Source organism: Mesocricetus auratus, unplaced genomic scaffold, assembly GCF_017639785.1.
Source record: "Mesocricetus auratus isolate SY011 unplaced genomic scaffold, BCM_Maur_2.0 Super-Scaffold_100691, whole genome shotgun sequence".
NCBI lineage: Eukaryota > Metazoa > Chordata > Mammalia > Rodentia > Cricetidae > Mesocricetus > Mesocricetus auratus.
The window spans coordinates 35092830-35106992 of NW_024429267.1; the positions used below are offsets into that span (position 1 = coordinate 35092830).

General features: G+C 48.5%; 1 protein-coding gene across 8 annotated transcripts in view; it reads right to left on the reverse strand.

The window, feature by feature from the left end:
- The window catches only part of Pxylp1 (2-phosphoxylose phosphatase 1), a 63245-nt gene that overhangs the window by 9683 nt on the left and 39399 nt on the right, over positions 1–14163 (reverse strand). For all 8 annotated transcript variants that reach the window (XM_040739694.1, XM_040739696.1, XM_040739690.1 and 5 more), the window contains 2 exons: positions 4847–5005; positions 3944–4070 (listed from right to left, as the gene is read on the reverse strand). In XM_040739694.1, coding sequence (XP_040595628.1) covers positions 3944–4070; positions 4847–5005 — 286 coding nt within the window. The remainder of the gene's footprint in view (positions 1–3943; positions 4071–4846; positions 5006–14163) is intronic.

Consider the following 14163-nt stretch of genomic DNA (forward strand, 5'->3'; position numbering starts at 1 on the left):
GCCTTAGATGCTCACTCACCCGTTTCTTCTCAGGCCACTCACTCTGGTCTATGTTACTCATGCATGCTCAGCTCTGCAAGCTGCAGGCCCTTTGCACTTTCTGGCCCCTCCATCTAGAACATTCTCTCCTCAGGTCTTCACAGGACTGGCTCCTCCACTACATTTATATGTCTGCTGGTGTGTTGCCATGCAGCCTGGTCCAAGTAAGGAGCACAGATCTAAAATTTGTCATGTAAATGCTTGAAAGAACGATTTTTTTCTTGGATGTAGAAAAGCATGTTCATCTTTATGAATGCCAAAAGGGCACTTAGGAACACAGCACTCACATGGTTAAGACTTTTAATGCTGAATAACTCTAATACCAGGAGAGTGCACACAGCACTCTTGGAGTGCTTCCACTACAAAGACTTTGGGGCACAGCACTATGCACAGGAACTCTGAGGCAACAGACTTATGTGGGCACACCTAGCTCCCTCCACTGAACCAGACATCCCTGTACGATAGACTAGAGTAATGGGTACCTTCCAGGCCTTACTGCCGAGAAGAAAACCACAAAATTACTAATTTATGAGCTCAAAAGAGCAGCCAGGAGGCAGCAGGCACTGCTGCTGGCCCAAAGCAGGCCCACACTGCATGCCTGCTCGAGCCTGCTCTAAGTACACGTTTGCAGTGATAAGCCAGCTCTCACTGTGCTTAAAGATGGAATTAATTAAACAATGTTAAGTAGAGTACAGACTCCCCTTATCTGAGGAGGGTGCTGGAAGCCACAGGTAGCCTGAACTCTTGCATCTGTGGTGCTCTTTCCTGTGTAAACAATATCTACGATAAGGCTTCATTTCTGAGTCAGGCTCAGTGAGAGATTACATGACCAGTGATAAGATAGAGCAGGTTCCACCACACATGGCATCCATGTAAATGGAGTTGTCCCTTTGATGTGACTAGTACCAGAGGTGGAGGAAAGTGGAGAATCAGGTGGAGGAAGAGGGATGCCGTAGTTAACATCTGCACGGTGTCCTCTCCCACAAAGGACTGAGGACAGCTCCTGCAAACACAAAATGAACACTCACAGAGGCGAGGAGTGAGGCTAGGGCAGCAGCTCCCAGGGACTGAAACCTCTGATAATGACTCCACCAGGGGAAGAGCCTAGGTCCAGGCGGCCTCTAGGCTGCTGCAGGCAATGCCATGTCACTGCGGATAAGCTTCTGTGGGAACATATACTTGTTCCCTCCTTTATTTAGACACTTAAATAAAGGCAGGACTGTCCCTTGTTCCAGGATGGAGTATAGTGAGTGGAGTTTTCAGAGGGGAAGCGGCTGTCCAGTGTCAAACAGGTTGCAAAGGCTCCAGGGATACAATGGCCAAGGCTCTAATCTATCAACAGGAAGAGGGTGACAGGAACGTACAACTGGCAATGCGCCCTGTGATCCCCACAGAGGTTATGAATTTACTCTGCAGCTACCAAGTCCAAAAGCTGTCATCTTCTGGGCTCTGGGCTGGGCTCAGTGATTTGTGAGCAGTCAGGACCTGGGAAACAACAAAGCCCCATGGGAAGACAAGCTGCAGGGTGTCCAGGCAGCACTGACAATAGCCCCTTCCTTGGGAACAGCCACAGTGACCCCACAGAGTCTTTCTAGCAAGACTAAATTGGTCTGAGTTGAAGGATGTGACAGTCCACAAAGTCCCAAGGCCATGCGGAAGCCACCTAGCACGGAGGCCGAGTGGCGCACCTGTCCCCAGGCTGTTTGAAGGACTGGCATCCAGCTAGTACCAGCTGTAAACACAACACCCTTCTGTACCCAGTGGAAAAGTGAATCCTCTGAGCGGCCTTTCCTGCTACCAACCCACAGGATTCAAGTAGTGTAACAAGCGGCCTCCATCATTGCCCCAGCCCTAAGCCAACTGGGATGGCTTTGAAACTCGACTTCCCTTGCTTGTTCTAACACCCTTCCTGTATGTCCCCAGTCCCGGCAGTTCCCCAAACAGTCACAGAGCCACCTCAGTGTTTCACACATGGGATGGGGGGGGGGCTACTTCCTGGAAGAGGGACGTCTTAGTGAGGGTTTTATTGCTGTGAAGAGCCACCGTGACCATGGAAAAACATAAAGGAGAACATTTAAATGAGGTGGAGGCTTACAGTTTCAGAGGCTCAGTCCATGATCATCATGGTGGGACACGGCTGTGTGCAGGCAGACGTGGTGCTGGAGCTAAGAATCCTACATCTCAATCGGCAGGCAACACAAGGTGAACTGAGATACTGGGTGTGGCTTGAACATATGAGACCTCAGAGTTCACCTCTACAGTGACACATTTCCTCCAACAAGGCCACGCCTACTTCAACAAGGCCACAGTTCCTGATAGTGACACTCCCTTTAGGGATCATTTTCTTTCAAACCACAACAACGAAACCTCTAACAAGGTCTTAAGATCCTGTGGAAGTGGGATAAACAGGGACAGATAAGTCAGCAGGGAGGCAGAAGTCATGATGATGCTACAAGTGTGTTCTAGGGAGCAGAGAATCTTAGTGGAAGTCTGAACACCAGGCTGGAGAGTGAAGACTCCGTCTGGAGGGGGAGACTGAGTGTCCTCATGGTCCCCTAACAGGAGACCCTAGTGTACACACTTTGATTACCCAATGCAGTAAAGAAGACATGGGTCCCCAGCCTGGCAGCATTGTGGTCTCTAGCATGAGAGAAGAATAAACAAAACCCCACGGTCTTCCTACCTAAAATGCTTCGCTGATGATTCCCCAAACTCCAGCCCATGAGGAGACTTGGGACATCAAGGGTTATCTGAAACCCCCAGATTTGTTGTCTTCAAAGAACAGCTCTGGCTGTAGACAGGAAATCTATGGTTCCACGGGGCTGTCCTGCCCAGGCAGGCCGCCACCCCAGGACCATTCCATCAAAATAACGTCTTCCCCACTGGGCACTTCCCTACATCTCCTGGTCATTCGGTAAGGATAGATGTTATGTGCCCCTAGACACACTGGCTACGGCCAAGCCATCATTTATTGCTAACTGTGCTTCTAATTTCCATACACACAATTTCCATTCTCTGCTCAATTATTTTTCATCCTGAGGGCTTTCAACTAAGTCAGCGCTGTCTCGAATGCTGTGAAAAATTAAATGGCTGACATACTATCTTACACTCATCACCCTCACAGCTGTGCACACTCCCTCCTGTGAACTGTCCCGCTCCTCACCCCAACCCCACATGGTGAGCCACGGAACAATTCTAGGGTGGATGACCCCTAACCCAGAGCTCACTGTATCTCATCTTTCTAAAACTGAAGAACACAGTGAGAGAGCGGGCCTCAGACTGAACTGGGCTCAGTGTAGTTGCTGAGTTGCCAGAGATACCCTCTCTGCTCTGCACCCATCTCTGCCTTCTTCTCCCAATTCAGACACGCCCTCCTCCAGGGAGGAGAGAGGCTCACAAGAGTCAGGAAGTCAACTGAAAGGTAAAAGACATACAAAACGTAAGACTCGGCAGCTCAGAAAGTTACACGACTCATAAGGTCTTGTCCAGGGGTTTTAACAGCAGTGAATAACCACTAAGGGGGTGGGGGCGGTGATGGAGCCGCCTGCACACTGTACAGAAGGCCACAGACACGGAGCTTTCTGAGTCATCTATCACCCATCCTGGGGTCGACTTTTCAGTGAGGCAGCTGCCTTTGAGTCACCCAGTAAAATCCCTGGCCCACCAAGCTCGGTTTGGGTCAAGTCGGTTTCTTATGCTCTGTCATCAGTGCCCTATCTGGGTTGAATAGATATTTGCTTGTATCTTCCCAAAGGAGTCAGTCAACACCATGCCATACAAGATGGGAAATACTCTGAACAGTTCACACTCACCAAAGCATAGTTCACTCCTCCTTCCCAGCATGCTCTGTTGTACAGAACACAGCAGATGCATGAAAATGACTCTTACAAAAAGTGCAATTTACCTGCTAGCCACCAGAGTGCAGTCAATTTCTGGTCGCTTTGTTTTGGGAATGGCATACAGCGGGTACCTGTCCCCGTGGCGAATGAACACATGAACTGAGACCAGCTTATAATGATGTGGGGCGTGACCTGTGAGAGAGACACAACTTCCTGTCACCACACAACAGTGTTTTGGCAAGGGTGGCACATGCCCAGGCTGGGGGACCGAGGAGCTGGTAGCCAGGGCAACCCAGAAATAGCAGATTACTGAGGGACCTGAACTGGAGGAAGGGACATGGGCTGGGTGGGAGGGTGATGCTAGCTAAGGAACCCCTAGAGGTGGGACAGAGGGTCATGAGAGGGCTTGAAGTGTCCCAGGGCCCCCAAAGTAACTGACTGAAGGCCATTGAGATGTGCATATGACGACTAATGTCTCATAAGCAGAGACTGGGGAAGGGCTCACAAAAATCCTAGCAATAGATTACTGCTTTAAATACTTCAGGAAACACAGCAGGACACAAATACATGCATCCCACACCATCCTTTGATACACTTGAGGAATGTGAAACTTGATGGGGACACTTTTTCACACTCCTTTATAGCAAGACTCTAGGTCCTGTGGACATGCTAAGTAGATTGCAGATTTAGACTGAGAAGCTGCGCAGCCAAGGGTAATACAGCCGGCTTCACCCCCTGAATGCCTTGTCCACATCTTACCAGAGACCAGTCACCTCCACTACTCAGTAGAGTGTACTAAAGCTCGGGAGCCCATCCTGGGGCACAGCGAGTGGCTACTGCAGGATTTGAGCCCAAGCTTCCAGCTTCTTATGACTGCATGATGCTGCTTAGAGAACTTAGTCCCCAGGATGTCTACTTGGGTACTGAGTCCCAGGCTACCAAGACAGGTCATACACTACTGGGTCTACCTTCCATGCTGTGCTCGGCTACACTCGGAATGTTGCAGTACAGGAGAGCTTCATAAACCGGGTCTACCGTGGGAGGCTCTGTCACTGGGTCGGGCATGACCCTCTTCCGACTCTTGCTGCTTCCTCCATTCTTTGTTGTGGACACCGGGATCAGGTGGACTGCAAGGAAAGCAGAATGGATGAGGAGGACGCTAGATCAGCTGCTGTGGCCCAAGGAGGGCTGAATGTCACAATAAGCATTCCCTTCTTCAGTTATGGTGGACCGTAGCGGAACAAGAAGCCAGCCTCCTGATCCAGAAGTGTACCTGGGACTTCCTGAGTAACAGGCCTCCCTCAGGTGAGAAAAACTTACTCCCCATTCTCAAGTTCCCGGAACTACGAGTGCATGAGGAGGACACAGCCCCTCTCCTCAATAAGCTTTTAGCGCCTGTAACGGTATCAAGGGGGAAGATCATTGTCCACTGGCGCCTGTTAAGTGCTAAATAGGGTGTGCATGTCACACCTCGATTAATATCATCCGACCACGCTCTGTGGTCCCTAGAGCCCCATCTCAGCAATCTGTTCACCAGCCCTCAGGAGATTACTTCCCACAAGAGAGCCTGAGACTGAGGTACACACGTGCAGCGAATGGGCTGGGTCTCATTTGTCTGCCCGGGCTGGCTCTCCTCACCAAGTGGGGGTCATGAAATATGCATGGATTGGCTATCTGGCGTCCATCTTTCCGTCAGTGAGTCCTAGGCCCTATGGGAGACAGGCTCAGCCGACAGCACTCCCGCCCCCTGGCAGGTGGACATATGGCCAGAACCAGTGACGGTAGTGACGGGCAACCATAATCCTTTTTCTGGGCTAGGAGAGGATCTCCCTGTTCTTTGTATGACAGGCTGGGACTACCCAGCCATCTGTCTGTTTATTCATGGACAGTCTATCTCAGTAGTTACCAGTCCTATAGTGATGATAGGGCATTTTTTTCAGTTTCACAGTTTCTAGAGACCCCTGCACAGTCATATTTTCAGCATCTATTAGTGGAGGACATACTTGTAAACAAGTAAGCCTATAAATCTAGTTAACTTCTAAGAGGCTTACCAACCACAATAGTAATAAAAATATATTTACTTATATTTATATATACACATATACCCAAACAATAGCAGAAACAGACTAATCACTAGTCTATCTTAGCTTAAATTCTCTAAATGCTTCTACATAAATACTTAAATACATAAAATTTCCCCTTACCAAACATGTTATAAGCAAAAATGAAAGGGAGTAATTACACTAAGAGAAAAACATTTGCAACATAACTAACAGACAAGTATAGAAGAGTACTACAACTGAAGATTCAGTGAAGGATACAATCAGTGCAAATACCAGCAGTCAACAAAACATGAATGGATGCTCAAGTTAATAGCTATAGAAATACAAAAGAAAACCGCTGGTGAGATGTATTTCCCTAGGTTAGAAAATCACACTTTAACAGTAACACCAATATTGGCAAGGGTGACCCTTATACACACTGGAGGTGAGGGTGGAAAATGGAACCTTCCAGGACTGTCTCTGACCTCATGCTATTCCTTGAAATCTGTTCTAAAAACATCAGTTCCCACACTCAAAGATGGCCAAAGAGATTCACTGTAGTGCTGCTGGCAACAAGCCCAGAGAACAATCTGAAAATCCATCATTGAATGGAGAGAATGCTATGTCCAGATTGTAGGCTATTCTATCTGAATTAAAGGAACACAAAAGAATCGAAGATAAATCAAGTGAAGTTGACGAACCAAGTCACCAGGCAATAATACAACCCTCTTAGTAGGAAGGAAGGGAGGGAGGGAGGGAGGGAGGAAGGGAGGAAGGAAGGAAAAAAGGAAAGAAAGAAGGAAGGAAGGGAGGGAGGGAGGGAGGAAAGGAGGAAGGGAGGAAGGAAGGAAAAAAGGAAAGAAAGAAGGAAGGAAGGGAGGGAAGGAGGGAGGGAGGAAGGAAGGAAGGAAGGAAGGAAGGAAGGAAGGAAGGAAGAACCTGTAAATGAATGTGTGTATTAGTCACTAGTCTGCTTGTATGGAAACATACCTGACAGAGTAACTTCAAGAAGGAATTACTTTGGCTCACAGCTTGAAGGGACTGGTTCATTATGGAAGACATGACGAGGAGAGAAGTCAGGAGGAGAGAGGTCACATTCCAAATCATGAGTCAAGAAGCACATGTGCTCATCTAGCTTTCTCCTTTTTCTTTAGTTCAGGACCTCAGTTCACAGAAAGGCACCACCCACACTTAGGGTGTCTCTTCACACCTCAATTAGCCTACTCTGGGTAATCCCTCACACACATCCCATGAAGTGTTTCCACGGTGACTCTACATTCCATCAAACAGACAACTAAGATTAATCCTTACAACTCTACCCCTAGTCAGCCTGACACCCAAACACATCACCTTTAAGTCTAAATCTCCCACTTCTTATTGCCATAGACTCACTGACACCTTGTAATGCAAAATACTTTCATCCCAACTTCCAAAGTCCCCATAATCTTTAGTGGTTCCAACACTGTTTAAAGTTCAAAGTCCAAGTACCACCTGGGACTCAAGGCAATCTTTTAGCTGTGAGCTCCTATAAAACAAAAGGCAGGTTACACATTACACTATACAACAGCACAGCCAAGATCCACTGCCAGCTCAGGATGGAGCCTGGCCACGCTGGACCACAGCTGCATCAGCTTCTGTGTATTGACCCGAGGCAACATTTTCCTAGGCAGTTGCTTTGAGAAGCAGGGAACTCCCCTGCATCTTCTCAGTGTAGAGTCTCTTCTTTCAAATGAATTTGCATTTGCACAAGACGTAGCCTATAATGAATAAGGACTTGTTCTCAGGACACCTTCCCAGTTGGCCCAGAGCACAGCAAGAGGTTAACCTTCATTGGTGATAATCCCCTTAACAATTACCGCTGCTACTCACCACCTGTCTTGTCTACAACTTTAAACTCCCTCCCTCCCCTGCCAAATGGCATGTTTTTCATCTTTTCTCCCTCCACTTGTTGCTTCCCTCACCATAGACCTTGATAACAGCAATGTGCAGAAAACCATGACATAGCCTGACTACTATCAATCTTGGTATTTCCTCTGTCAGTTACTTTTAAAGGTAAATCTACCAGAGTTCTCAGGACATGGGCAGAATGCAATCAGAGTCTCTGACAGAATAAAACATATAAATGGCCCCATAGGCTCACAGGGAGTGGCTCTATTGGGAAGTGTGGCCCCATTGGAGGAAGCGTGTCACTGGGGGAGGGCTTTGGGGTTTCAGAAGCTCAAGCCTGCCTGTGGTTCACTGCCACTTCCTGCTGCCGTGGATCCAGATGTAGAACTCTAAGCTCCTTCTCCAGCACCATGTGTCCTGTTCACCACTGAGCTTCCTGCCGTGATAATGGACTAAAACTCTGAAACTGTAAGCCAGCCCCAAGTAAATGTCTTCCCTCATAAGAGTTGCTGTGGTCATGGTGTCTCTTCACAGCAATAGAAACTATAACTAAGACAGCCCCTAACTCAATTCTCATAGAATGTTTGTTCCCCTCTGAAACCTCATGAGCCAGGCCACACTCTAAGCATTCTGTCTTAGCTCTCACCAGAATGGCACAGTAAGAACTCTTAGCATTAAGGACTTTTGTAACCCAAACTCTTCTACAATGAAGTTCCAAAGGCCACAGGGTCAGATTTATCCCAGCAATGACCCCACTTCTCAGTACCAGTTTTCTGTATTAGTTACATATCTCATGGCTATGGCATAACATCTGAAAGAAGCAATTTATGAAGGAATTTGGAAGGAATATTTTATTTTAGCATACAGCTAAAGAAGATACATTCCATCACAGCAGAGAAGTCATGGTGGCAAGAGCAGAGGGCCAGCTGGTCACATTGCATCCACAGTCAGGAGACAATAAATACTTGTACCTATCACCCTCTCTCCTTTGTATTCAGCCAGGATCCCAGACCAGGGAATTAGGTGCCACCTCCGTTTAGGATGGGTCTTTACACCTTAACCCACTCTAGATAGCAGCCCCACACAGACATGCCCTGAGGTTTGATTCCATGGCAGTTTTAAATTCTATCAAATTGGTAGGATTAACCATCACACGGAGTATTCATAGACATTTGTTCCCTATGTGTCAGCCCAGCAGCATATCAGAAGATGTACCACAATGCCTTGGTGCTGTCATCTGGGGAATGGAAGGAATGCACATGAACAAGTATTTCATTTGTTTTCCTGTAAATATCTGTATCAGTTTAACATGGGTGCATTTATAGTGGTCACACATTACATGCATTCTATATCCATAAAAGCAAACATTAATTACTAGATCGTGATATACATGGACACACTGTCACGCTTTACTGAAACAACAGTAAAACACTTTTGGAGTTAGCCATTCCCCAGTTCAGGATTTGGCTGGAGCTGGAGCCTCTTTCTTCCCACACAGCTTGGGTTCCTGAAGCAAAGTTTCTGTGGGGAGACGGGCAGCACAGCAGATGTCACGGTGGCTTCTTGATGGCAGGCCCTTCTAGCTGGTGGCTTCTTGTGGCGGGCCCTTCGAGCTGGGCAGTGTCTTCAGTTCTTTGCTTTACACAGGATCTGTGGAATTCTGGTTCCTCGACTAGCTTTGTAGCTCACTTGCTCTGAGCCTGGGCCAAGGCATGGTACAGTTGAGTAGACACATGAGGGACATGAGGACACAGTGAGTGGAATCCTGGATTATCCCAAAGCACAAGCTGTGAGACCTGTGGAGGTCACCTGGGAACCCTGGTGGTTGGGTCCAAGTGACCCATGCACGACTCAAAGAAGCCGTGGCTTGAAAACCATAAATGAAGATTAGGTCACGATCTAGAAAGATCTTTGCTCCTTCATCTTGTCCATTATTCAGTTTGTTGAGGTGGCTCTGTGCTGTTTGTGACTCTCAGTCATTCAGACAGGATTTCCATCCACAAGGGGCTCTCTGAGGAGTCCTCCAGACAGCAGGCATTCACAGCTCTCAGGCATGGGCGTGTGTGCGAAGTCTCCTCAACTCTATTTTCACCCTGTCGGCGTCTGTGCTGCTCAGAGTGCACCCGCTAGCAGCCTCACTCAGGGTCCTGTTTGCTTGTAATTCTGCCCACCCAGTCCCCATTGCTTGACTCTGCCAGGAGCTGCCTCCTTTAGGAAGCCAATCTGAGTTTATAAATAGTTTCCGCATCCCTTTCCCATAATAAGTCAATTTAGCTTCTGCTGTTAGGCTCATACCAGAGCACGTGTAAGCAGGGGTGCCCCAGTTTGCTATCCCAGATGCCTCTGTCAAGTTTATGAACCCTAGTGGCTGGCAGAGAACAGTCCTTCCACAAATGCTTGCTGAGTCGAAGGTCTACTCTGTCACACACTGCACTCTGCTTTGCTTTGTGTTCCACAGAGTCCTCTGGAGAATCCCAAAGGTTACCCAAGCAGCCTAGAGGGGGGATGGCTGGAGACAGGCTTTCCTGGTTCCAGGAGGCTGATGTGTTGCTGGTTGCTGTGGTCAGCAACCTGACTCAAGATGTGCCTCAGATCTCTGAGAGACCTGGTCCAATTGACCCGTAAGGGGTGACTGACATACAGGGAGCTCTTTTTGAGGGGGACCTGGCTGGGGACGAGGCCTGCAGGAGCAGGTCCTTAAGGCTGGAGGATGCATTGGGCCATTTGCTACAGGAGCTCTTGGAGGCTGGCTCTTTGGGAATGGGCAGAGTGAATAGAGAAACAGGCTCAGAGACTAGGAACACACAAACTGGAGCCTGGGATCTGAGATAGCACTTATCCCATCAACCCTTGACCATGCCTCCTATAATTCAGCTGCCTCATTACCTCCTCCACAGGACAACTAGAAAGATTGCTGTCCCAAGGCCAGCGGTAGTGGTGCACGCCTTTAATCCCAGCACTGAGAAGGCAGAGGCAGGTGGGTCTCCATGAGTTCGAGATCAGCCTGGTCTACAGAGTAAGTTCCAGGACATCCAGGGCTACACAGAGAAGCCCTGTCTTGAAAAACCAAACCAAACCAAACCCCACTTACTGTAAGTCCCTGTGCAGATGACAGCAGCTTAGATGAGAAGGTGAAAGGTACAGTAGACGGTGGCATTTGGAGTGAGAGTGGGCAGACAGATGGAAAGATCATGAATTCCGCTGTGTGGGTGGAAAAATCCTTGAGTCTTTGTGTGTGCCCTGGGGCTACACTGTCACTGTGAGTAACATGCGTGACAGAGTAAGTGCTGCCTGACTGCCCACAGGCACGCACTTTCTTTGTCGTGTGATCACTAAGCAGAAAGGAAGATTTATCAGCCACCTCGTCTCCTCCGTCATCTATTCATCCTGTCCACATTGCTAATCTGCTTGAATAAAGATGCTGACGGGGTCTCAAAAAATGACAGAGAACAGTCGCTTTCAGACTTCTGCTTAGGTCCCTGTGGGGGTTTGAATAAGACTGGCCCCAGAGGCTCATAGATTTGAATGCTTTGGTCAGAGAGTTACTAGATGTTACTAGATAGGGATTAGGAGGTATGGCCTTGTTGGAGTGGGTGTGGCCTTGTTGGAGTGGATGTGGCCTTGTTGGAGGAAGTGTGTCACTGGGGGTGGGCTTTAGGGTTTCAAATACCCAAGCCAGGCCCAGTGTCTCTCTCTTCCTGCTGCCTGCCAATCTGGATTCTGGATGTAGAACTCTCAGCTCCTCTCCAGCACCGTGTCTGCCTGTGTGCCACCTGCTTTGCACCATGACGACACTGAACTAAACCTCTGAATTGTAAGCCAGCCCCAACTAAATGTTTTCTTTTATAAGAGTTGCCATAGTCATGGTGTCTCTTCACAGCAATAGAACATTGACTAAGACAGTTCCCTACTCTCAGAATCAAACATCAAGCTTCTTAAAAGCAGGTTGACAAAATGTTCCCTTGCAAGCCCTTCCCCATTTCCTCTCTCCACCCTGGCCTCCAGGCTTTACCAGAAGATAGTGCTGCAACTAGGCTCAGTTGGCCATAATCCTAGGCAGAGTACCATCAGCCAGGAAGTATACCATTGGTGGTAGTGGGGAGGGAGTCAAAGAGCTTCCTGAAGGCCACAAACCTAGCTTTAACTCCTCAGGCTGATGCCTATGCCTCTGTCTATCAGTCACTAGTAAATAAGAAAAGGGAATGAAAAGCACTTAAAAGGGGACAGGACTTCTCTGTCATGACATCTGTGCCCCCTAGTCATTGGTTTGGGAGTACAGAGAAGGCTATGGAGGAAATGCTGAGATGTGCCATGAATGGTCACTACCGTCTTCAGACACTAGTTAATAAGAACCTATGAACCAGAGCTATGAACATCTTGAAGCAAAACTTGCATCTGATGATTACACTTTGACTTTTGTTGATTCTGTTCCTGGACCCACAGGATGGAAGAAATGCCCCTGAGTCAGAGCCATTATAGCGTCCCAGACAGTCCATTAGCCACCACTCCTGGTTGGCCCTCAGTAATGAAGGGGTCAGCAGGTATGCTACATCCAAGTGTCTGGGGCCCGCTCACTATTGGAAATCTCTCTGAGTTGCACAGACACAAGCCAGGGTCCTTCTTCAAGTGCCAAGCCAGTGTCTCTGGTGTCAGCTCATCTCCTCATATCATCAAGGCCTTGACCCAGAGAGGAAGACAACAATCCAGGGATCCCTAGCTGTTGTCGCTTGCATCTGAAATGTCCCCACTGGCTCACATTGAGTACTTGTTGCCTACCTGATGAGAGTGTACTGGGAACTGTGGGACCTGTGAAAGGTAGGGCCTGGCTGGAGGAGAGAGAACACTAGAGTCAGCCTTGGTTACTATCTAGCCTCTGCTTCCTGATTTGCCACCATGTGAACACACTCCCATACCCCTGCCATCTCGGTCACGGTCTCCAACTGCCATGCTTCCCCTTTTATGGTGAAGCAAAACCTCTCTGAAATGGAGAGTCAAAATGAAACTTACTGTCAGTTATTTTGAGCACAATGACACAGAAGTAACCAATATCCTGGCCCTCTTCTACCTACTGCAGCCTTAGCCTCCAGAGCAAGCTCTTTACAGACTGGTTGTTTGGAACTCAACACAAGTGAGAGCCATCTGAGAGGACAGAACCTCGACTGAGGAAAACGTCTCCATCAGATTGACCTGTAGGCAAGCCTGTGCAACATTTTCTTATTAGTGATAAGAGAGGGCCCTGCCCATTGTGGATAGTGCCAAGCCTCGGCTGATTGGCCTGGGGTGCATAACAAAGCAGGCTGAGTGAGTCACAGGGGAACAAGCCAAAAGGCAGTATTCCTCCATGACTTCTGCCTGAGCTCCTGCCCTGACTTCCCGTCATGCTGGGCTACAACTGTAAGCTAAAATAAACCCTTTCCTGCCCATGTTGCTTTTGGTCATGCTGTTTTATCACAGCAACAGAAACCCTAGCTAAGATAAGAAGTTGCCCACTACACACACACACACACACACACACACACACACACACACACACACACACACACACCCTCCCTACCAACACTATAGTCCAACTGGGTCTCCACGCTGTCCCTCCATGCCCTGTTGTTGCCATGCTAACTAACACAAGGAAGGGATCTGATTCTAAGCAGGCCTAGCAAGGCCCCTTTCCAGAAAAGTCAGACTGGCTCAAAGGAAGCTAGTGTGGCAGTGGATGGGTGGCTCAAGGCCTGACCTCTCCCCATCCCCACAGCACGTGCGATCTGTCTGCTCTTCCTCTACTGTACAGACACCCGCAGACTAAAGTTCCATGCTGGGAACCACAGGTACCCATCACAGCAACCTTAAACATGACCGGATACAGTGTCGCTTCAACTTTATCTCCGGGCTCGGCTGCTCCGCAAGTCACTCTAGTGACACTACCAGCAGAGGATCAGTTGAGGCCACGGTCTGCCTTGCCATCTGCATTTTACCTTCCTAGCTCCAGGCCTGCCTTTGCCATTGCTGGGACCTCAACCTAGACTGGTCACCTCCTCAGGGACTACAGTCAGATGGGCTCCGCTTAAGTCTGTCCATGGTTCTTACTGCTGAGAAGCAGCCTGGGCTGGGGAGTGCAAGGGTTCAGAAAGCAAGGAGCCAGATCCAGCCCTGGCTCTGGGCAGATATTGCTACATCTCCAACCTCCATTTGTAAAATGAAGTTGACAATGCCGACATTAGGATGGTGGTGAATGACTTGCGGTCACTTGTACATAGAATATGGTAAAGGATAAGACAGGTCATTCCCTCCGGGCGTTGGTGGCGCAAGCCTTTAATCCCAGCACTTGGGAGGAAGAGGCAGGCGGATCTCTGTGACTTCGA